The sequence below is a fragment of the Ranitomeya variabilis genome, chromosome 4 (genome assembly GCF_051348905.1).
Source record: "Ranitomeya variabilis isolate aRanVar5 chromosome 4, aRanVar5.hap1, whole genome shotgun sequence".
NCBI lineage: Eukaryota > Metazoa > Chordata > Amphibia > Anura > Dendrobatidae > Ranitomeya > Ranitomeya variabilis.
The window spans coordinates 26694728-26719554 of NC_135235.1; the positions used below are offsets into that span (position 1 = coordinate 26694728).

The 24827-nt window shown below is 50.1% G+C and overlaps 1 protein-coding gene across 2 annotated transcripts in view; it reads right to left on the reverse strand.

The window, feature by feature from the left end:
- Positions 1-24827, reverse strand: part of SCNN1A (sodium channel epithelial 1 subunit alpha) — a 114751-nt gene that overhangs the window by 28492 nt on the left and 61432 nt on the right. For both annotated transcript variants that reach the window (XM_077258241.1, XM_077258242.1), the window contains exon 10: positions 114-171. In XM_077258241.1, coding sequence (XP_077114356.1) covers positions 114-171 — 58 coding nt within the window. The remainder of the gene's footprint in view (positions 1-113; positions 172-24827) is intronic.

The following is a 24827-nucleotide window of genomic DNA, read 5'->3' on the forward strand; positions in this document are numbered from 1 at the left end:
TCCCGTGTGGTGTAGTATATAGAGGATGTGTCCTGTGTGGTGTAGTATATAGAGAATGTGTCCCGTGCGGTGTAGTATATAGAGATTACACCGGATGATATCAGTTTTCTTACCTCACTGACTTTGGTCGGCCAGCGGGAATATCCGGCGTTAATTTGATAGTCCGTCAACCTGATGGGAACAAAACATTTAAAAGTATTGGAGTTTTTTTTTCAGCAAAAACTGAATGATAAAATGGCAGATCTTGTTTTATGTACACAGTGACTGCATCAGCAGAATAGTGAGTGCAGCTCTGGAGTGTCATACAGGAAGAGGCAGAGCCTGCTTGCCATGTGCTCTGTGTGTGCTGCCTAGAGAGAGCTCCTGGGAAGGAAGGTAAAGTTTTTCATCCAGGACTTTTTGTCTGCCCCCTTCCCAGGAAAGAAGGCTCATTTTGGGACTGACCTCCGGGGCTGGGCCCCCGGCTCCCACCTCCCGGTCCAAGCTGGCGGGAGTGGGAGGACTCCCACTCCAGCTAGGGTCACAAGATCTGGCCAAGGATCAGGCAAGGGATCCAGCATGAAGACCCGTAGGCATAGCTCCCAACCGTCCCTCATTGTGCGGGATTGTCCCGGATTTCATACTTTGTCCTGCTGTCCAGCGCAGGACGCTGTGATTCCGGGAGACAGCAGGAGACCTCCCGTCACGCCCCCTTTTGTTAGGCCACGCCCCTTCCAATGTATGTTCTTGAGTCTCCCAGCGTCACTGTTCAGAGAGGGAGAGAGGGGAGTGACTCACTTCTAGTTTCAGTTTGAGGTACGTAATTAGTAACACAGCCTGGGTGCCAGCGGCAATGTAAGCAGCAGACCAGAGTGTGAGTGGACTGCTGGAGCTGCTAATTATAATGCCTGGCTAACAGGGCCGCCATCAGGGCATGACAGCCATGACTGGCGTATGGGGCCCAATGAGCAGAGGGGGCCCACATCGGGCCCCGTCTAATCTGCTCACCGGGCCCCCCCCGCCGGCGCTGCGGGCCCCCCCCTGCCGGCGCTGCGGGCCCCCCCCTGCCGGCGCTGCGGGCCTGCGGGACACTATTGACGTGCGGGCCCGCCCGTGCCCGCACGTCAATAGTTAACAGCCGCCGCCAGCCAGTCGGAGGCTGGCAGCTGACTTGAGCGGCCGCAGTGCGCAGTCGCACTTCGCCGGCGTCTGACGTCATTGTCAGCCGCCGGCGAGTGCGTCCTTCACCTGCGTGGAGGAAGTGAGGTTCCCCGCCGCAGGAGCGCACGGCAAGGTAAGAACTCGTTTTTTGTTTTTTTTTGAGAGCGGCGATCCCAGGGGGGTGGGGCCCGGGGCCCGGGGCAGAACGCTGGACACGCTGGGGCCCGGGGCAGAACGCTGGACACGCTGGGGCAGAAAGCTGGACACGGGCAGTATGCTGGACACAGGGGCAGAGATGCTGGACACAGGGGGCAGAGATGCTGGACACAGGGGCAGAGATGCTGGACACAGGGGGCAGAGATGCTGGACACAGGGGCAGAGATGCTGGACACAGGGGGCAGAGATGCTGGACACAGGGGCAGAGATGCTGGACACAGGGGCAGTATGCTGGACAAGGAGGCAGAATGCTGGACACGGGGCAGAATGCTGGACAAAGGGGCAGTATGCTGGACAAAGGGGCAGGATGCTGGACACGGGGCAGAATGCTGGACACAGGGGGCAGAATGCTGGACACGGGCAGAGATGCTGGACACAGGGGCAGAGATGCTGGACACAGGGGCAGAGATGCTGGACTTATGGTGATAGTGTGGTGCTTTTTTTTTTATTACTGATCAGAATTGTAGTATTCAGTAACTATGTGGTGGTAATATGTGGTCTGGACATGGTGTTGCGGTATTTGTTCCTTGTATGTGATATTATTCGATCACTGTGGTGGTAATATGCGGTCTGGACATGGTGTTGCGGTATTTGTTCCTTGTATGTGATATTATTCGATCACTGTGGTGGTAATATGTCATCTGGTCATGGTGTAGCGGTATTTGTTCTTTTTATGTGATATTATTGGTCATTTTAAAAATTGAAAAATAAATAAAAATATACCTAAATTGTATTGCATATTTTAACAAATATTTAATAGGTTGCAGCAGAGTAAGGCCTCACCAAAAGAGTCTACCGTGTTATGGTGGCGGCTTACAAAATCTTTTGGCCAAAACAAAAGCTGCCGGCTATATGTGTGATCTGGTGATGGGAACTGTTAGGGTATGTGTCCACGTTAAGTAAACGCTGCGTGTTTGACGCTGCGTGGGGCCACAGCGTCAAACACGCAGCGTCCAGATGTTCCAGCATAGTGAAGGGGATTTTATGAAATCCCGTCTCCACTATGCGTGGTAACACGCACCCGGCGACCCTGCGACTCCGGACATGCGGCGCTTCTTTTAAGATCACAGCATGTCCGTGTTCCTTGCGGCAGCTGCGCCGCCGCAAGCTATAACACACGGCCCTATGTGTGGGGTGCGATGATCCCGGATGTGTGCAATGAACACACCCGGCATCATCGCGTCACAGTAGGGGGCGGGGCTTAGCACCGAGCGGGTTTGCCGCTCCGACGCAACCGCCGGCCATCCTGAAGGTGGATACGTACCCTCAATGTGTGATTGGTGAGAAGTGGAGTTTTTCCAAGAGAGAGCGGTGGGACTGTGGACAGTTTGAGGGGTGGAGCGTGGAGGCGGGGCTGGGGTGGAGCCTGGGCGGAGTCTCAAGGGGGCCCCGAAAATTTTGCCAGTATGGGGCCCCGAAATTTCTAGTGGCATCCCTGCTGGCTAATAATAATCGTGCGGAATGAGAGTGGGGCTGAGCAGGGACTCACAGCCTCCCTCTTGGCTGCTCAGTGCTCACTGCTGTGTTCTTATTGCAGAGCGCCCAGTGTGAGTGAGTAGTCGATGTCACAGATCGATGACTCACTGACATGTCTGTCTCCAGTTAGTGGCATTTGAGGAGGAGCAGCTGCAGCTCCCACGCAGAGGGTGACGACACGACACTATTGTGGCTGCTATTTCCCCACGCATAAAAGGGCTACCAAAGCCCCTGTGACAGTCTGACACTGTATCATCATGTGCTATGAGACAGCAAATCATGGCACAATTAATTCATTGCTCTACACAAAAATTACAAGCAGCTCCGCTCGGTACACACTCTGCTCCGCTCGGTACACAGACACACACGTGGCTCCACTCGGTGCACTTCGTACACACACGCGGCTCTGCTCGGTACACCTCGTACACACACACGCGGCTCCGCTCGGTACACCTCGTACACACACACGCGGCTCCGCTCGGTACACCTCGTACACACACATGCGGCTCCGCTCGGTACACCTCGTACACACACAAGCGGCTCCGCTCAGTACACCTCGCTCACACACACACACACACGGCTTCGCTCGGTTCACCTCGTACACACATGTGGCTCCGCTTGGTACACCTCGTACACACACACACACACACATGCTTCGCTCGGTTCACAGACACACACGTGGCTCCACTCAGTGCACCTGGTACACACACGCGGCTCCGCTTGGTACACTTTGTACACACACGCGGCTCTGCTCGGTACACCTCGTACACACACACACGCGGCTCCGCTCGGTACACCTCGTACACACACACACACAAGCGGCTCCGCTCGGTACACCTCGTACACACACGCGGCTCCGCTTGGTACACCTCGTACACACACACACACGCGGCTCCGCTCGGTACACCTCGTACACACACACACACACACGCGGCTTCGCTCGGTTCACCTCGTACACACACGCGGCTCGCTTGGTACACCTCGTACACACACACACACACACACGCGGCTCCGCTCGGTACACCTCGTACACACACACGCGGCTTCGCTCGGTTCACCTCGTACACACACGCGGCTCCGCTCAGTACACCTCGTACACACACGCGGCTCCGCTGTATAGATCAGCTGAAATACTCAGTTCAGAGCGGGCTCAGCGACGGAGCCTGCGCTGAAACAGGGTTTATTACCTATGTCGCACTATTACGGCATAGGTAATAAAGCAGTTAAAGAACAGCACCAGAATGGGGGGGGGGGCATATACCAAGATAAGGGATATATATTACCAGGATGGGGATATATACACCAAGATGAGGCCCAGTATAAGGGACATATACCAGTGTGTGTATATAGATAGACTAGCTATTGAACCCGTTCTACGCCCGGATGGCGAGCATTTATATTGGTATATGGTCTCAATCCTGATATGTACTGCTTCCATCCTGCGTCCCAATCCTGTCATTTGCTCCCATCCTGCGCCCCCATCCTGTCATGTGCTGCTCCCATCCAGCGCCCCCATCCTGTCATTTGCTCCCATCCTGCGCCCCTATTCTGTCATGTGCTGCTCCTATCCTGCGCCCCATTCTGTCATGTGCTGCTCCCATCCTGCGCCCCCATTCTGTCATGTGCTGCGCCCCCATCCTGTCATTTGCTCCCATCCTGTGCCCCTATTCTGTCATGTGCTGCTCCTATCCTGCGCCCCCATTCTGTCATGTGCTGCTCCCATCCTGCGCCCCCATCCTGTCATGTGCTGCTCCCATCCTGCGCCCCCATCCTGTCATGTGCTGCTCCCATCCTGCGCCCCCATTCTGTCATGTGCTGCTCCCATCCATATGCCCCGTATGCTGCTCCATGAAGGTTGATGGCCCCCATAAGATGCTCCATAGCATAATATGCCCCGTATGCTGCTGCGATTAAAAAAAAAAATGGCTCAGGCCCCCGACACTTGCGAAATTCACCTGTCCCCGTTCCACCGCTGTGCTCCAGTCTGTCTTCCGGGTCTCTGGCTGTGACTGTTCAGTCAGATGGCGCGCACTAAGCACGTCATCGCGCCCCCTGACCTGAACGTCACAGCCAGAGGACGCGGAAGCTGTAGCCCAGTGGTTGAACGGGGACAGGGGAATATCGCATACTCGCCCTCCTGGCACGTCCGTGCTTCTCCGTCAGAGATCTCAGTATACGTTCAGTGCTTACGCATACTGCGATCTCCTGGGCCACAATTCTCATCCCCGGATGCATAACTCTGTGGAGTCCAGACTGCGCAGGCGCTTGCTCAGTTTATAAAGGCTTCGGACACAGTGATGCTCCCAGTGTTATATTATAGATAGATATGATGCGGGGGTCCGGTTCAAATCTTTCACCACAACCCATCACACTCTATTTATGCCGCTGTTCTCGGTTGCTCTATGTGACTGTAGACATTTGAATCTTCACAGCGTTCACATCGCACGCTGTGAGGATTCTCCAGACACGGCAGCAGGCGGTTATATGACTTTGAGTATGTGACTTGCATACTCCTTTAAACATTCTCATACCTCCCAACCGTCCCGGATCCCGCGGGACTGTCCTGATTTTGACAGTCAGCCCCGGGATCCCGGACGGGACATTAGTTGCCCCGCATTACGTGCCTAGGGCGGGAACAATGCAGCAGGGGGCGGCATCTGAATAAGGTTTGTGTCTGTTTTTTTTTTTTTATAAAAGCTGGGTCTCACCTCCCGACCGACCCCCCCCCCCCCCGCCCCCTGTGCGGCGCTGCCACGCTGAGGGAGAGAGCCAGCAGCATCATGTGCGGTCATTATACAGTATGGAGCATCATGTGCGGCCATTATACAGTATGCAGCATCATGTGCGGTCATTATACAGAATGCAGCATCATGTGCGGACATTATACAGTATGGAGCGTCATGTGCAGCCAGTATACAGTATGGAGCGTCATGTGTGGTCATTATACAGTATGGAGCATCATGTGCGGCCATTATACAGTATGGAGCATCATGTGCGGCCATTATACAGTATGCAGCATCATGTGCGGTCATTATACAGTATGCAGCATCATGTGCAGCCAGTATACAGTATGGAGCTTCATGTGTGGTCATCGTACAGTATGGAGCATCATGTGTGGCCATTATACAGTATGGATCATCATGTGTGGCCATTATACAGTATGGAGCACTGTGTGGCCATATTTTTTTGTTTATAATTATTGTATATGAAACAGTGTGATCGGCAGTGCTAAATGGGTGTGGTTGGGACGTGGATATGGGTGTGACTAATTATGAATGGGTGTGGTCAGAGGCGTGGCCTAAAATTTGCCGCGGCGCGCTTTGCGCGCCGCAAACTTTGTCCCTCTTTCCCGTCTTCAAAAGTTGGGAAGTATGCCGTAGGACCCCTGATGGCCTGGTAAGAGATCTCCAGGCGTTGCATAGCAGGATAGCCCCCCGCAGCAGGTGGCTCTCCCGTCAGATTCTGGCCCTTCAGGGGGCAGCGGGAGTGAGGGGGAGGATGAGGATGGTGGTAGTAGTAGAAGTGAGGGGGGCTGCCTCATCATGCAGCAGATCCCGCAGTTCAAGTCCCCGGTCTGTTTTAACCAGCTGAGGTTTGGGGATGAGATCTACGAGGACGAGGCAACCAGGAGGGGGATGAAGAGAAAGGCTAAGAAAAGGAATAAGGCCATGTGCACACGTAGGAAAAGTGGTGCAGAATTTTCTGCACAAAATCTGCATCTACTGATAGAATCCGCAGCCACGGTTTTTATGCAGATTTTTGTGCGGATTTGCCTCGGAATTGATGCGGATTTTCTGCAGTTTTTGCCACTGCGGATTTCTATCATGGAGGAGTGCAGAAACGCTGCAGACTCGCACAAAAGAAGTTACTGCAATTCTGCACTGATTTTTCTGCACCACCTGCACATCTTTTTTTTAGACATTGATTTACATGGTACTGTAAATCACAGTGCGGATCTGCAGCATCTCTGTGCAGAAAAATCCCCTGCGGATCCGCAGCAAATCTGCATTGCGTGCACACAGCCTAAGGCCAGTCTCAAACGTCCAGATAATTCCGGTACCGGAGAAATCGGTACCGGAGTTATCCGTGTCTGTGTGCTCACGTGGCACATCCGTGTGCTGCCTGAGGACCACACGGACCATGCAGGAAAGACAGTGCTACAGAAAGTGCTGTCCCCCCTGCGTGTGGTGCTGAAGGTGGCATTCATCTCTTCTACCCTGCAGGAGAGAAGAGATGAGAAATCAAGTTGTTTTTTTTTTGTTAAAAATAAGGTTTGGGGGTCACCTCCCGCCTCCCACCCCCGTGCGCCCACCCGCTTCAGAGAAATACTCACCCAGCTCCCGCGATGTCTCCTCTCAGCGCCGGCAGCTTGTCCTGTGTGAGCGGTCACGTGGTACCGCTCATTACAGTGATGAATATGCGCATATTGCGGGCGGTGTGTGCATACGGAGGAGAGTGCACACTCTTCTCCGTGTGCACGTGTGCGGGACGCTTTGTGGACCGTGCTGCTGGAGAAAAACGGACACGGTCCGTGAAAACACGGAGACATGTGCATAGACCCATTCACTTGAATGGGTCTACGTGTGTCAGTGTCTCCGGTACGTGAGAAAACTGTCACTACATGTACCGGAGACACTGACGTGTGAAACCGGCCTAAGAAGAAAACATCTACTGTGCAGAAATTTGTGTATGTCCCCCTCTCTGGGGCCCCCAGGTCCCGCTGTGTGGCACCCGCTACCCACCCCAGCTCGGCCTCTGTTGTGGGTCCGCAGCAAGGGAGCCAGGAGATTACAGGCCATGACACGCAGGGTGCTGCCTCTGTTTGTGGTAATGGAGGGGGTAGTGATGTGTCTGATATGTAGCATCATGTGGAGGGTGGCCCAGTGGTGGGCAGGAGAGTGACAGCCAGGACCGCATCTGCGGCGGTGAGCGCTGGGGTGTCCCGGTCCCCCACTTACAGATCTGTTAAAACTGGATCGCTTCTGGGGACCCAGGCACCTAGTAAAGTAAAGGGGGAGGGGCCTGTGGCTCCGGCAGAACAGGCTCATAAAAAGAAAATGGTGGGGGCACCCCTGGCGGGGTCTGCGGTGAAGTTGGGGTCTCCTGCATTGGGGGCACTGCCACTGGTGGATGCTGAGGGGGAGTGGCCTAACCTGGGGCCAGCCGCTGGAGTTACTGTGGCCAGGCTGTTTGTGGCCCAGGGTGTGGTGCTGGGGGGCGCTGTGCCTCAGGGGACTGGTACCGCCGGTGGATCCAGCTCTGGGTCGGCTCTGGGGGTCCCGATGCGGCTGGTCTCAGGGGGCGTGGCCTCCTCGGCACCCGCTGCCCATGTAGGTGCAGCTTTGGAAAGTTGTGCTGTGCGGCTGGAGGCTGGGGGCGTGGCTTCCCAAGGAAAGGAAAAAAAATGATCTTAGCTATTGTCAGAGATGGAGCAGGGACTGCAGCAAGGGCGCCTGCCTGACGGGGTCTCCTGAGTTTGGGGGCTTACCTGCGGAGGGGGCTCCGGTGACAAGGCAGGATGGAGCTGGAGGCAGGTCTGCTCCTGGCTTTCTATCTGCCAGTGAGGGAGGAATCTCTGTGCCTACTGTGGTGGAAAGTAAATAAGGTAGCACACTGCAGCGCTGAAACATGCAACCATGAAATATGAAAACTGAACTGCATTACTGCACTAGAAATATGAAAAATAAGAGCGTTTAGCTCATAAAAATGGCCAATTTTATGTGTACCTGGTAGCCACTTTACGGCATCTCTCGTATACCAGGTCCTGCACTTTCCTTTCCTCGCTGAGAATAAACGTCTCCATCTGAATGGGTGCCTGTGAAAACCTCTTTCATGTTTGCATGTTTCAGCGCTGCAGTGTGCTGCCTTATTTAGGCTACTTTCACACTAGCGTCGTGCACTGCACGTCGCTATGCGTCGTTCTGGAGAAAAAACGCATCCTGCAAAAGTGCTTGCAGGATGCGTTTTTTTCTCCATAGACGTGTATTAGCGACCCAGTGCGACGCATTGCCACACGTCGCATCCGTCGTGCGACGGTTGCGTCGTGTTGCGTCGGACCGTCGGCACAAAAAAAGTTACATGTAACGTTTTTTTGTGCGTCGTTCCCGTCTTTTCCGACCGCGCATGCGCGGCCGGAACTCCGCCCCCGACTCCCCGCACCTCACAATGGGGCAGCCGATGCGATGTAAAACTGCATCCGCTGCCCCCGTTGTGCGGCGCTTTCAACGCTAGCGTCGATGCGCTGCAACGTCGCATAGCGACATGCAGTGCACGACGCTAGTGTGAAAGTAGCCTTACTTGACTGTATATGGGTTGGTTACTCTAGGTTCAGCACCTGTTCACACTTAGTCTATGTTTGGATGTGACGGTCAGTTTTTTGAAATGTACGGTGGTGGAAAGTCAGACAGTGCTGCTTAAGCCCTATGGCAGCACGACTCTTAAAGGGACAGCAGCGCTGTGGGTTCCAAACCCCCCAGCAGGGAAGATGCCACCAGTAGGTGGCGGTAGCAGTGTGGAAACAGAACCTGGAAATTCCCAAAAGGTGAGGCAAAATAATACTGACCCCAGTGTGCATGTGAGTGAGAGTGGGGTGACTGATGGAGTGGATGAGGAGGGTGCGGGTATGGAAGTGTCTGTGGTTGAGGATGTGAGTGGCAGTGCGTCTAAAGTGCCAAGTGTGAATAGGGTGGCAAGTGTGAGTATGGTGTCTGATGGTAGTGGGAGAAGGGGGGAGGGGGCCAGTCCATCTGCCCCCCCGGCCACAGGTTCTCTGAGTTATTCAGGGGTGGTGGCTGGAGCCTCGGGGTCCAGTCAGGAAGTTTCCTCGCCTCTGGACCTCAGGGATACCATCTTGTGGCGCCGTTTCCTGGAGGCCCTAAAAAAGGGAGAACGGATGTTCGAAGTAGAGGGAAGAGAGGTGGACTTAGCCTTTTGGCTGGATAGACACAGCCTGGCTGCCTTCCAAGATAAAAGGGAAGGGGAAATGGTTTGGTCCCTCCCGACAGCCGGGCAGGGGGTGGCCAGGCGGAATGTGGTCCATCTTCGGTGGAGGGGCAGTGAAGTGTGCCTGCCAAGGGCAAGGGTTGTGGAGCTCTTTCTGAAGATGGACTTCAGGGCGACGGACATCTTTGCCCTGATTCATCCGTTTGGCATCTGCTTCTTCGATGTCAGTTTTGTTCGGCCAGAAGGCTTGGAGCTTTTCTGGTTGAATTTCGAATTGACAAAGGGGGAGCCCGGCTGGCGAGACTTTGCCGTGCAGGCGGTGTCTCGCCAAAATAGTGTAAAGAGGGTGACCGTTGTGACAAGTAACGAGTCACTCTCTGGGGTCGACATAATGAAGTGGCTTTCCCGTTATGGGGAAGTCACCGAGGTCCCTAAAAAAAAATGGGCATGAGTTTGGCATTTGGTCAGGAGTCTGGACCTTCATTGTAAAGTTGAAGGTTTCAGGAGGTACGAACACCCACATCCCCTCAACATCATTTCTGGGGAGGGACAGAATCCAGATCTTCTACCAGGGGCAACCGAAGGTCTGCCACAGGTGTGGAAATCCCTGCCACTTCAGCGCAGGCTGCAAGGTGCAGAAATGTGCCTTGTGTGGCAGGGTAGGCCATCTTGCCGTGGCCTGTGGTGACATTAGGTGTCACCTGTGTGGTGACTAAGGTCACCCATATAGCCGCTGCCCCCGTTCCTTTTCCAGCACCATCTCTGGCCCGGCAGGGGGAGCCAAGTGGGGTCCTCGGTGGTGCAACTTCTGCTGGGGCTGAGGGTGCAGGCATGAGGGGAGCTGAGGGGTCAGTGAGGAAAGGCGAGGCTGGTACATCTGCCCACCAGTGGCAACTGGTGAGACGCTGTAAGGGCAGGGGGCAGGAGAAGTCTCAGGCAACTGGGGTGATGACTGCCCCCACCCTGGAGGCGGCAGCCGAAGCCTCTGAGGCCCTGGGGGAGAAGGCGGTGAGCGAGGAGATCCGGAGGATGGAGAGGGAGGAGTTGGCTGCTTCTGATAACTCTTCCCAGTATGAAAGTCTGGACGAAGAGGTGGTGGAGCAGCCTAAAAAAACGGGTGACAATCGTAGCGGTAAGAGTCGGAAGAAGAGGAAGAACAAGGCTAAAAAAATCTAATACCCCACCACTGGCCACTAGGGTGCCTACGGAAGGGCTCACCGTCTCCCCTCTGATCCCCCTCTCCAATCGGTTCCAAGCCCTCGATGACTCTGCTGTGTCGGAGGTCGAGGGTGAGGGGCCGGACGCAACATCTGGGGTGCTTTCGGGGAGTGGTGAGTTTTGTCCTCCGGGGGATTCACACTCCTCTGGAGGGGGGACTACCTTGGGGTCCAGGGGCGAGGAATCTATTTATGGGAAGCCCAGTGCTGTAAAGGAGGATATGGACACCTCGGTGTCTTTAAAGAGGAGGGGTGAGTCGGGCTCCTCCTCAAAGGGGGAGAGGAAATCAGGGGGTACAGTTAAAAAACAGGCCATCTAACTCAATCACCCATGATGGCGGAACCTACCCCGTTGACTCTGGCGTCTATTAATGTCGCCAGCATAAAGTCAGATATGGCTAGATTTACAGCCTTTGATTTTTTCACCCGGGTTGAGGCTGATATTTTATTTTTGCAGGAGACCAGACTAACGGACCTGGGGTCCATCTGCAGCGCCCCAGGGTCCTGGTCATTGCAGTAATATCATTCTCCTCTAGGGGGGAGTGATGTTACGTCTGAAGGCAATAAAGGAGATCTCTTTACCAGGTATCACAAACATACAACACACTTCATACTCCAGTCCACCAGGGGGAGCTATGCTCCTATTTATTAGGGCACTCTTCACAATTAGGTAAAGCTGGTGGCCTGGATAGGAAGTTAGGCAGATGCTAGCTGAGCTTTGCTCAGGCACTTGCTGGCTGAGCTTCGGCTCAGGTAGTTGGTCCCTGACAGGGGTAGGATCCTGTCAGAGGCCTAGACAAAGTCACGGAGCTGCGCCTGCCCCACTTGCGGCAGTTCCCAAGAACGGACACCAAAGCGAACTGTATTGTAGAGAGAATGAGAAACTAAGTCATAGCAAAAGGAGAGGAAAACCAGAAGGAGTTCTGCCCTGCACAAGCTGCCTCCTTCTGAGGCGCAGGATCCGGTAGCCGGAACACCGAGGGAGCAACAGTCCTTTATGCCTTGCTCCAGAGAATGGCAGGAAAGCTAATTTCACGTTACTGATCTGCGCCATACCCAGGAGGCAAGGTGGCACCCATGAGAGGCCGGGGCGTGCTAGAGTCCCTGTAAAAAGCCTCAGGCCACCGGTCATATGGGTTTGTCCTATCCTATTCATCAGGGGGACAGAGAAAGAGACATAACATCTAGAACATCTACAACAGTTGTGAGGACCTTATGAGAGACTCAGCAATAAGGTACTACAACACCCAGGCGCTAGAGGAAGGCTACTGATTTCTACCTGGATAAGGGGACTCTGGATTTGCCTTCAGACCGGCCAGACTCTGCCTGCCCTGTGATCTGGTGCTCTGGACTGTGGATGCTGAAGCCTTCAGTAAAGGTAAAGAGACTGCAACCTTGTGTCCTCGTTCTTCACTGCACCTCTCACCATCCACCATCTACACTCTGGGAAGCCCTGGGGATACACTTCACCTGTGGGAAGGTATACCATCTAGCTGCCATAACATCACCCCAGCGGACCCCTTAAAGCAGCGTCGGTCACCCTGACGGAATACCACAGGTGGGGTCATGAACACTTTCCCTTTAAAGACCTTTCCCCCCTTTTATTACGGACATCCTTAGGGCCACGGACCGGGTCAGCCACCGTGACATCCCCCTTGAGAACTAAAGGACCCGGCACCGAGTTCCCCACAGCCCTTGGGGGCACTCCAATCCTTTAGCATCACAAACAGGATCTACTTAAGCCTGAAAATCGGGTCATGTGCGCCTAAGAACTGTGCCAGAATTGTGCTTGAACTGTTTTGTGCTACAAGACTGTGTATTGCCATTTGCCGCCAAAATTCCCGCCAAAACTGCCGCCATTACAGCGCCACGAGGAGCGCAGGAGAAGAAGAAGGGCGTGCCATCGTGGGCGTGAACTGACTGAGAGCGCGAAAAATAATGGCCGCCCAATCCAAATTTCTCTGTACCTTGAGGACGTGTCCGTCAGCAGCTGAGATCTGCCTCCTGATCCTCAATGGCGGGTGGAGACAAAGAAAAAGAAACCGCCCCCGGAGGAGAGAGCGGGAAAAGGATGAGGAAGGAGCAAAGATGGTGACCCACGGGCCTTGAGAGGAAACGATCCGACCCAGCGCGGACCTCAGTTGCCGGAAGAGTACCCGGGCCTGCCGCCGCTGGAGGGTGTGGACCTCTCGGGGCTGTCCATGGAGGAGTCGCAGTCTATGCCGCCGCTGATCCTAGTGCCCTTTTTGGCGGAGTGGAACGGCCTCGGTAGTGTCGCATCCCGCGCAGGTACCGGTGACAGCCACATCCCGGGGATCTACTTGCCCCCCGTGACCGCTCCTTCCCCCGCTATGGCTGCTGGAACCTAGACAGCCCCTCTTCAGGCTCCAGACTAAAGGAGCACGACATTAGAGTCCTCCCCTGGGGAGAATACCAACAATATTTAATATCACAGTGGAGGGAGGAAGCGGAACAAGAGGCCCGGGGTGACCTGCAGGACAGCCTCTCACTGAAATGGGGTGTCGTGGTGTTTTTCCATCTCCAGAAGGTGAAGGGTTTCATCCAGGAGATTGGATTGCCAGTGAGGGTCCATGTCACCAGGGATGAAGAGGAGCCCTTGTTTAAGGGGGGTCTGTTGTGAATTCTGCTCTTGGGCTCCCTCCGGTGGTTGTTGGTGGTAGTGCAGTTGTCTTGGGGTTGTAATCCAGGGCAGGTGTTTCTGCTGATTGCAGCTCTATTAGGTATTTAGGTGTGCAGGATCCATGAGTCAATGCCAGTTGTCCATTGTACTTGGAGGGATTGCATCTCTCTCTGGCTCCTCATGCCCTGCTGCCAATTCAGCTAAGATAAGTGTCTGGTTTTTTGTCTCTGTGCACACATGCAGTGTGCTTTGCAATTCAGTGCAATTCATAGTGTTTTTGTCCAGCTTAGACTTTGTTTGGATTTTTCAGTCATGCTGGATTCTCAGGAGATGCAGATATACTTTCTATGTCTTTAGTTAGATGTAGTATATTTGTATTATCTGCTGTGGATATTTTTAGGATTTTAATACTTGTTGTGAATTCCGCTCTTTGGCTCCCTCCGGTGGTTGTAAGTGGCACTTTTGTGAGTTCTGCTCTTGGGCTCCCTCCGGTGGATTTAAGTGGAACTGCTGCTCCTTGGATTTAGCAGTCAGCAGCTGCTTCCACTGATCGTCTATTCTGGCTCGGCTATTTATCCTGGCTCTGTCCTTCAGCCAGTGCCAGTTGTCAATGGTTCCTGCTTGGATTCACATCTCTGCTTGGATTTCCCTGATATTCTGACCAGTTCAGCAAAGATAAGTCCTTGCTTGTTCTTTTGCTGACCACATATTGTGGACTTAATCGTTCTGCACATTCTATGTTTTTTCTTGTCCAGCTTGTCACTATGGATTTATTCAGTTAAGCTGGAAGCTCTGGGTAGCAGATTTACCCTCCACACCTTTAGTCAGGTGTGGAGATTTTTGTATTTTCTGTGGTGGATTTTTCTAGTTTTTAATACTGACCGCACAGTATTCTGTCCTGTTCTATCTATCTATCTATCTATCTATCTATCTATCTATCTATCTATCTATCTAGCTAGATTGGCCTCCTTTGCTACATCCTGGTTTCATTCTGCGTATGTCATTTCCCTCTCCACTCACAGTCAATATTTGTGGGGGGCTGCCTATCCTTTGGGAATTTTCTCTGAGGCAAGATGGCTTTCCTGTTTCCATCTTTAGGGGTAGTTAGTCCTCCAGCTGTGACGAGGTGTCTAGGGAGTGACAGGAACATCCCACGGCTACTTCTAGTGTTGTGCTAAGCTCAGGAACTGCGGTTAGTACAGGTACCACCTCCTCCAGAGCTCGTCCCATGTTGCTCCTAAACCACCAGATCATAACAGTACAACTGGCCAAAAATGAATTAAATGCATCTCAAAAGAAGGAAAAAAAAGTTCTGAACCATTTTTTTTTCTGCAGTCTGTTTTGTCTTTTTTTTTCCTCTTAATCTCTGGGTGGTTCAGGATTTTAGCGCTGGCATGGATGTTCAGGGTTTGTTTTCTCGTGTGGATCAACTTGCTGCAAGAGTACAGAGTATCCAAGATTATGTTGTCCAGACTCCGGCTTTAGAGCCTAAAATTCCTACTCCTGATTTGTTTTTTGGGGACAGATCCAAGTTTTTGAACTTCAAAAATAACTGCAAATTGTTTTCTGCTTTGATCCCATTCAGCAGGTTAAGATTGTCATCTCTCTGCTGCGTGGTGACCCTCAGGACTGGGCATTCTCCCTTGAATCAGGGGATCCGGCATTGCTTAATGTAGACACATTTTTTCAAGCACTCGGATTATTGTATGACGAACCTAATTCTGTGGATCATGCACAAAAAACCTTGTTGGCCCTATGTCAGGGTCAGGAAGCGGCAGAATTATACTGCCAGAAATTTAGAAAATGGTCTGTGCTCACTAAATGGAATGAGGATGCTCTGGCAGCAATTTTCAGAAAGGGTCTTTCTGAAGCCCTTAAAGATGTTATGGTGGGGTTCCCCACGCCTGCTGGTTTGAGCGAATCTATGTCTCTAGCCATTCAGATTGATCGGCGCCTGCGCGAGCGCAAAGTTGTGCACCATATGGCAGTGTCCTCTGAGCAGAGTCCTGAGCCTATGCAATGTGATAGGATTTTGACTAGAGCAGTACGGCAGGGATTCAGACGTCAGAATAGGCTGTGTTTTTACTGTGGTGATTCTGCTCATGTTATTTCTGATTGCCCTAAGCGTACTAAGAGGGTCGCTAGGTCTGTTACCATCAGTACTGTACAGCCTAAATTTCTCTTATCTGTGACCCTGATTTGCTCATTATCGTCCTTTTCTGTCATGGCATTTGTGGATTCAGGCGCTGCCCTGAACTTAATGGACTTGGAATTCGCCAGGCACTGTGGTTTTTCCTTGCAGCCTTTGCAGAGCCCTATTCCTTTGAGGGGCATTGATGCTACACCGTTGGCCAAAAATAAACCTCAGTATTGGACTCAGCTGACCATGTGCATGGCTCCAGCACATCAGGAAGATTGCTGTTTTCTGGTGTTGCATAACTTGCATGATGTTGTTGTACTGGGTTTTCCATGGTTACAGGAACATAATCCGGTGCTGGATTGGAAATCTATGTCTGTGACTAGTTGGGGTTGTCAAGGGGTACATTGTGACGTTCCTTTGATGTCAATTTCCTCTTCCCCCTCTTCTGAAGTCCCTGAGTTTTTGTCGGATTTCCAGGATGTATTTAATGAGCCCAAGTCCAGTTCCCTTCCTCCACATAGGGACTGTGATTGTGCTATTAACTTGATTCCTGGCTGTAAGTTCCCTAAGGGTCGACTTTTCAGTCTGTCTGTGCCAGAGCATGCCGCCATGCGGAGTTATGTCAAGGAGTCTTTGGAGAAGGGGCATATTCGGCTGTCTTCTTCACCATTGGGAGCGGGGTTCTTTTTTGTTGCCAAGAAGGATGGCTCCTTGAGACCCTGCATTGATTATCGCCTTCTTAATAAGATCACGGTCAAATTCCAATACCCTTTACCTTTGCTTTCTGATTTGTTTGCTCGGATTAAGGGGGCTAGTTGGATTACTAAGATTGACCTTCGAGGGGCATATAATCTTGTTCGTATTAAACAGGGTGACGAATGGAAAACTGCATTTAATACGCGCGAAGGCCATTTTGAATACCTTGTGATGCCTTTCGGGCTTTCTAATGCTCCTTCTGTATCTCAGTCCTTCATGCATGATATTTTCCGCAATTATCTTGATAAATTCATGATTATGTATTTGGATGATATTTTGATTTTTTCCGATGATTGGGAGTCTCATGTGAAGCAGGTCAGGATGGTATTCCAGATCCTTCGTGATAATGCTTTATTTGTGAAGGGGTCTAAGTGCCTATTTGGAGTTCAGAAGGTCTCTTTTTTGGGGTTTGTTTTTTCTCCCTCGTCTATAGAAATGGATCCTGTTAAAGTCCAAGCCATTCATGACTGGATTCAACCCACATCGGTGAAGAGCCTTCAGAAATTTTTGGGCTTTGCTCATTTTTATCGCCGTTTCATTGCCAACTTTTCCAGTGTGGTTAAGCCCCTGACCGATTTGACGAAAAAAGGCGCTGATGTGACGAATTGGTCCTCTGCGGCTGTTGAGGCCTTTCAGGAGCTTAAACGCCGATTTACTTCTGCCCCTGTGTTGCGTCAGCCGGATGTTTCTCTTCCTTTTCAGGTTGAGGTTGACGCTTCTGAGATTGGGGCAGGGGCCGTTTTGTCACAGAGGAATTCTGATGGTTCTTTGATGAAACCGTGTGCTTTTTTTTCCAGAAAGTTTTCGCCTGCGGAGCGCAATTATGACGTTGGCAATCGGGAGTTGTTGGCTATGAAGTGGGCATTTGAGGAGTGGCGACATTGGCTTGAGGGAGCCAAGCACTGCATTGTGGTCTTGACCGATCATAAGAATCTGATTTACCTCGAGTCGGCCAACCCTAGACAGGCTCGATGGTCCCTGTTTTTCTCCCGTTTTGATTTTGTGGTCTCGTATCTTCTGGGATCTAAGAATGTTAAGGCTGATGCCCTCTCTAGGAGTTTTTTGCCTGATTCTCCTGGAGTCCTTGAGCCGGTTGGCATTCTTAAAGAAGGGGTGATTCTATCTGCCATCTCCCCTGATTTGCGGAAGGTGCTTCAGGAATTTCAGGCTGATAAACCTGACCGCTGTCCAGTGGGGAAGCTGTTTGTTCCTGATAGATGGACTAGTAAGGTAATTTCTGAGGTTCATTGTTCAGTGTTGGCTGGTCATCCTGGGATTTTTGGTACCAGAGATTTGGTTGCTAGGTCCTTTTGGTGGCCTTCCTTGTCGCGGGATGTGCATTCTTTTGTGCAGTCCTGTGGGACTTGTGCCCATGCCAAGCCTTGCTATTCCCGCGCTAGTGGGTTGCTTTTGCCCTTGCCGGTCCCTGAGAAGCCCTGGAAGCATATTTCCATGGATTTTATTTCTGATCTTCCTGTTTCCCAGAAGATGTCTGTTATCTGGGTGGTTTGTGACCAGTTCTCTAAAATGGTTCATTTGGTACCTTTGCCTAAATTGCCTTCCTCCTCTGATTTGGTTCCATTGTTTTTTCAGCATGTGGTTCGTTTGCATGGCATTCCGGAGAACATTGTGTACGATAGAGGTTCCCAGTTTGTTTCTAGGTTTTGGCGGGCCTTTTGTGCTAGGCTGGGCATTGATTTGTCTTTTTCTTCCGCATTTCATCCTCAGACAAATGGCAAAACCGAGCGAACTAATCAGACTTTGGAAACTTATTTGAGATGCTTTGTGTCTGCTGATCAGGATGATTGGGTGGCTTTCTTGCCATTGGCCGAGTTTGCCCTTAATAATCGGGCTAGTTCTGCTACCTTGGTTTCACCCTTCTTTTGTAACTCTGGTTTTCATCCTCGTTTTTCTTCGGGGCAGGTTGAGCCTTCTGATTGTCCTGGGGTGGACTCTGTGGTTGACAGGTTGCAGCAAATTTGGGCTCATGTTGTTGACAATTTGGTGTTGTCTCAGGAGGGGGCTCAGCGTTTTGCTAACCGTCATCGGTGTGTTGGTTCCCGGCTTCGGGTTGGGGATTTGGTCTGGTTGTCTTCCCGTCATGTCCCTATGAAGGTTTCTTCCCCTAAGTTTAAGCCTCGGTTTATTGGCCCTTATAGGATTTCTAAGATTATCAATCCAGTGTCTTTTCGTTTGGCCCTTCCAGCCTCTTTTTCCATCCATAATGTTTTTCATAGATCTTTGTTGCGGAAATATGTGGTGCCCGTTGTTCCCTCTGTTGATCCTCCTGCCCTGGTGTTGATTGATGGGGAGTTGGAGTATGTGGTTGAGAAGATTTTGGATTCTTGTTTTTCGAGGCGGAAGCTTCAGTATCTTGTCAAATGGAAGGGTTATGGCCAGGAGGATAATTCTTGGGTTGTTGCCTCCGATGTTCATGCTGATGATTTGGTTCGTGCCTTTCATTTGGCTCGTCCGGATCGGCCTGGGGCTCTGGTGAGGGTTCGGTGACCCCTCCTCAAGGGGGTGGTACTGTTGTGAATTCTGCTCCTGGGCTCCCTCCGGTGGTTGTAAGTGGTAGCGCTGCTGTCTCTGAATCGCAGCATTTATCAGGTGTGTTCACTTTTTGCAATTTTGACTGGGCTATTTAGTCTTGCTTCACCCTTTAGTCAGTGCCAGTTGTCCATTGTTCCTGGAGGATTCACATCCCTGCCTGGTCTCTTCTGCTTTGCAGTTCATTTCAACAAAGATAAGTTCTGGCCTTGATTTTTGCTGTCCACATGCTGTGGCCTTATTGTTCAGTTCTTTTCCATGTTTTTGTCTTGTCCAGCTTGGTCTGTATAAGGATTTGTTTAGCCAAGCTGGTATCTCTGGAGATGCAGATATACCCTCCATATCTTTAGTTAGCTGTGGAGATTTTGTATTTTCTGTGGTGGATATTTTCTAGTGTTTTAATACTGACCGCATAGTACTCTGTCCTATCCTTTCTATTTAGCTAGAAGTGGCCTCCTTTGCTAAATTCTCATTTCAGTCTGTGTATGTTTTTTCCCTCTCCTCTCACAGTCAATATTTGTGGGGGGCTGTCTATCCTTTGGGGATTTTCTCTGAGGCAAGATAGTTTTCCCTTTTCTATCTCTAGGGGTAATTAGTCCTCCGGCTGTGTCGAGATGTCTAGGGAGCGCTAGGTACATTCCACGGCTACTTCTAGTTGCGGTGTTAAGTTCAGGGTCTGCGGTCAGTACAGGTACCACCTTCTCCAGAGTACGGCTCATGCTGCTCTTAGGCCACCAGATCATAACAGTGGCTTTCTTGCCATTGGCCGAGTTTGCCCTTAATAATCGGGCTAGTTCGGCTACCTTGGTTTCGCCCTTCTTTTGTAATTTTGGTTTTCATCCTCGTTTTTCTTCGGGGCAAGTTGAACCTTCTGATTGTCCTGGTGTGGATTCTGTGGTTGACAGGTTGCAGCAGATTTGGGCTCATGTGGTGGACAATTTGGTGTTGTCTCAGGAGGAGGCTCAGCGTTTTGCTAACCATCGTCGGTGTGTTGGTTCCCGGCTTCAGGTTGGGGATTTGGTCTGGTTGTCTTCCCGTCATGTTCCTATGAAGGTTTCTTCCCCTAAGTTTAAGCCTCGGTTTATTGGTCCTTATAGGATTTCTGAGATTATCAATCCTGTGTCCTTTCGTTTGGCCCTTCCGGCCTCTTTTGCCATCCATAATGTTTTCCATAGATCTTTATTATGGAAATATGTGGTGCCCGTTGTTCCCTCGGTTTATCCTCCTACTCCTGTGTTGGTTGATGGGGAGTTGGAGTATGTGATTGAGAAGATTTTGGATTCTCGCTTTTCGAGGCGCAGACTTCAGTACCTTGTCAAATGGAAGGGTTATGGCCAGGAGGATAATTCTTGGGGTTTTGCCTCTGATGTCCATGCTGCTGATTTGGTCCGTGCCTTTCATCTGGCTCGTCCTGATCGGCCTGGGGGCTCTGGTGAGGGTTCGGTGACCCCTCTTCAAGGGGGGGGTACTGTTGTGAATTCTGCTCTTGGGCTCCCTCCGGTGGTTGTTGGTGGTAGTGCAGTTGTCTTGGGGTTGTAATCCAGGGCAGGTGTTTCTGCTGATTGCAGCTCTATTAGGTATTTAAGTGTGCAGGATCCATGAGTCAATGCCAGTTGTCCATTGTACTTGGAGGGATAGCATCTCTCTCTGGCTCCTCATGCCCTGCTGCCAATTCAGCTAAGATAAGTGTCTGTTTTTTTGTCTCTGTGCACACATGCAGTGTGCTTTGCAATTCAGTGCAATTCATAATGTTTTTTGTCCAGCTTAGACTTTGTTTGGATTTTTCAGTCATGCTGGATTCTCAGGAGATGCAGATATACTTTCTATGTCTTTAGTTAGATGTAGTATATTTGTATTATCTGCTGTGGATATTTTTAGAATTTTAATACTGACCGCTTAGAATTCTGTCCTATCCTTTTCTGTTTAGCTAGAAGTGCCTCTTTTGCTAAATCCTGTTTTTCTGCCTGCGTGTGTTTTTCCTCTTATACTCACAGTCAATATTTGTGGGGGGCTGCCTATCCTCTGGGGTTCTGCTCTGAGGCAAGATAGAATTCACATTTTTATCTATAGGGGTATTTAGTCCTCCGGCTGTGTCGAGGTGTCTAGGACGTGTTAGGTACATCCCACGGCTACTTCTAGTTGCGGTGTTAGTTTAGGGTTTGCGGTCAGTACAGGTACCACCTACTCCTGAGAAAGTCTCTCATGCGGCTCCAAGGTCACCGGATCATAACAGGGGTCACCCGGACCCGGACCTTTACCCTGGGGATGCCGTAACCTACACCCGGCACCGGGATGGCGGGCTTGGGATGTCAGGAAATGCGCAGCCCTTATAGCGTCACCTAGGGCCCAGGAAAATGAACTCACCACTGAGACAGCAGCCGCAGCCCCTGTTGTAGCAAATGCCCATACCCAAGCTACGCAGACTTCCATCGCTGCCCATGATCTAACAATTCACGAAAGACAGACTAACCTTGGATCCAACCCTTCCCAGGCCAGGAAGGATTCAGTTCCAAGTGAAGCCCTGGAAGCCGTCTGATTAGAACAACCAAAAATCTCGAAAACTGATTGTATATAGTTCTTAAACTTCCTTTTGCTGCTAATTTCCCAAGTATAAACCTGTCCAGGGTTATTCCTTAAAGGGGTCCTGCGTTAAAGGGGTCCTGCGTTAAAGGGATCCTCTGTTTACAGAGTTCGTTTTGCCTTAAGAACTGCAGAATCATGAACTGCGCATGATCAAAGACTGTCATTGTAAATAGTTCACACCTTCTTAAAGATGCTTTCTACTGGTTTTACAACGGAGGCTTTTACAGAGACTGCCTCCAACAGAAACTACTGTTAATTTTGTTATGAGAATTGCTTTATTTTTCAGACCTGAAGAAAAACCCATTGGTGTGGCAGAATTCTGGGTCAGGATACACGTCTCGTAGCCCGCCCAAGACCAACGTTGGGGGTTCATAACGGGTCCCTCGCATCACGTCACCTTTGTTGCTAAACTGACTTGATTGATGATGTGATTAATACTTTGCACTACCTCAGAAAAGACTTGAGTTCGCCCTTAAGGGAAATGTTCTATTATTGCACTTTGCCAGATTAAAGTTGAGATTAGAATTGTGTTTTACATAGCCTTAGTATGTAGCTAATATTGTGGAGTTAGAGTTAGATAGTTTAATATGATGTACTTTAAATAAAATTGAGGTTAAGATAAATGATAGGTTGAATAAAAAGAAAAGAAAATACAGTGAGCCCGTGAGTGATTGATAGACTGATCTGCATTTGAATAAAGTAGACCCGTGGGGGTTGGTTGAAAAATTTGCACATAGAGAGGAATAAGGAAAAAAAAAAAAGAACTTGTTCCAGCTCCATATCTGTAAAATTCAGGCTTGAAACTTTATTTTGCCAATTTAAAAGCAGTGGAAATATGCTCTCCAGAAGCATAGCGGGACAAGAGCGACGCGTTTCGATCACTAAAGATCTTTATCAAAGCTATATACAAATAGTTCAATGCACAGTATATAGATCCCACAGACCATTGAGAAACAATTAGATAGTCACATGATTAACCAAAGGTCCTTCAGATGTAAAAGAATCATAGTAAGTGGCATAATAGCATGAAAGAAAAAAAAAACAAAAACAAACAATTATTTGCAAATACAAGACTACAGACCTCCATATGAAAAACAGGAAAAAAGACAATAAAACAACTAATATATTAGAATTAAAAGCATGCTAGACAGGTGCATATGACATCAATAGTGATACATCAATTCATTACGTTTGTTGAGACCTGTTGGAAATCGAGTGTTAAGATAATAGATCCAAAAGGCTTCACGTGTGAGAAGAAACCGTCTGGCATCCCCACCACGTAAGGGTCTATTCACACGTTCTGTACTTGAAAAAACTTTGTGCTGCGAGCATGTTTCATAAAGAAATGCTTAGAGGCTGCAGAAACAGTGCGAGTTGAGTCCCCAATGTAACCTATGTCATATAGGTATTCGCTAATGCGAACCTTCAGTTTCACGTCTTATTTCTATGTCTATCTGCAGAAAACATACTGGGCGAAATTTTGTTACCTATGGATGGGGCTTTTCTGGCTACTACATTGATACCAGCTTTCAAAATTTTGGCCAGATTCTCATCTTCATATAAAACCGGAAGAAATTTATTAACAATTCCCTTGATTTGATAAAACTGTGTACTGAAATTTTGAAAGCTGGTATCAATGTAGTAGCCAGAAAAGATCTTTAGTGATCGAAACGCGTCGCTCTTGTCCCGCTGTGCTTCTGGAGAGCATATTTCCACTGCTTTTAAATTGGCAAAATAAAGTTTCAAGCCTGACTTTTACAGATATGGAGCTGGAACAGGTTCTTTTTTTTTTTTCCTTTCTCATATGACTACGTTGATCAGCGTGGAGTTCCTTGCACCTGCGGTGGTTACTCGGTGAGCTGGCTTTACTTACAATTGTTGTGTCCTACTTAGAGAGGAATGACAATAATAAAAATGTTTAAATTTGCACTTTGAAAGTTCTACGTTAGTATACCCTTAGAGGGTACTTGCACTTAGTAGATAGTATACCTGTATGGGTAATTGCGTTTCATAGCTAGTTAATAACTGTTTTTCTACTTAACTTAAAGTCGCGCGCAAAATGTAAATATGTTACTGTTATGCAACTTTCAAGTGTCCTCACCTCCCATAAAGGGAAGCATAGTTAAATTAACTTGTGTTATAGCATTTTAAAAATTTGCATGTCTTGTTGCTAATGTATTGTTGTTTTCTTTTCCCAGTCCCGGATTACTGGATTTAACGGGGGGAGTGCAGCGCCCCAGGGTCCTGGTCGTTGCAGTAATATCATTCTCCTCTAGGGGGAGTGATGTTACATCTGAAGGCAATAAAGGAGATCTCTTTACCAGGTATCACAAACATACAACACACTTCATACTCCAGTTCACCAGGGGGAGCTATGCTCCTATTTATTAGGGCACTCTTCACAATTAGGTAAAACTGGTGGCCTGGATAGGAAGTTAGGCAGATGCTAGCTGAGCTTTGCTCAGGCACTTGCTGGCCGAGCTTCGGCTCAGGTAGTTGGTCCCTGACAGGGGTGGGATCCTGTCAGAGGCCTAGACAGAAGGTCACGGAGCTGCACCTGCCCCACGTGTGGCAGTTCCCAAGAATGGACACCAAAGCGAACTGTATTGTAGAGAGAGTGAGAAAGGAAGTCATAACAAAAGGAGAGGAAAACCAGAAGGAGTTCTGCCCCGCACAGGCTGCATCCTTCTGAGGCGCAGGATCCGGTAGCCAGAACACCGAGGGAGCAACAGTCCTTTATGCCTTGCTCCAGAGACCGGCAGGACAGCTAATTTCATGTTACTGATCCGCCCCATACCCAGGAGGCAAAGTGGAACCCACTAGAGGCCGGGGAGTGCTAGAGTCCCTATAAAAAGCCTCAGGCCACCGGTCATACGGGTTTGTCCTATCCTATCCATCAAGGGGACAGAGAAAGAGATATTACATCTAGAACATCCACAACAGTTGTGAGGACCTTATGAGAGACTCAGCAATAAGGTACTACAACACCCAAGCGCTAGAGGAAGGCTACTGATTTCCACCTGGATAAGGGGACTCTGGATTTGCCTTCAGACCGGCCGGACTCTGCCTGCCCTGTGATCTGGTGCTCTGGATGCTGAAGCCTTCAGTAAAGGTAAAGAGACTGCAACCTTGTTGTTATGATCCCAATGGCAGAGGATCTCTGATA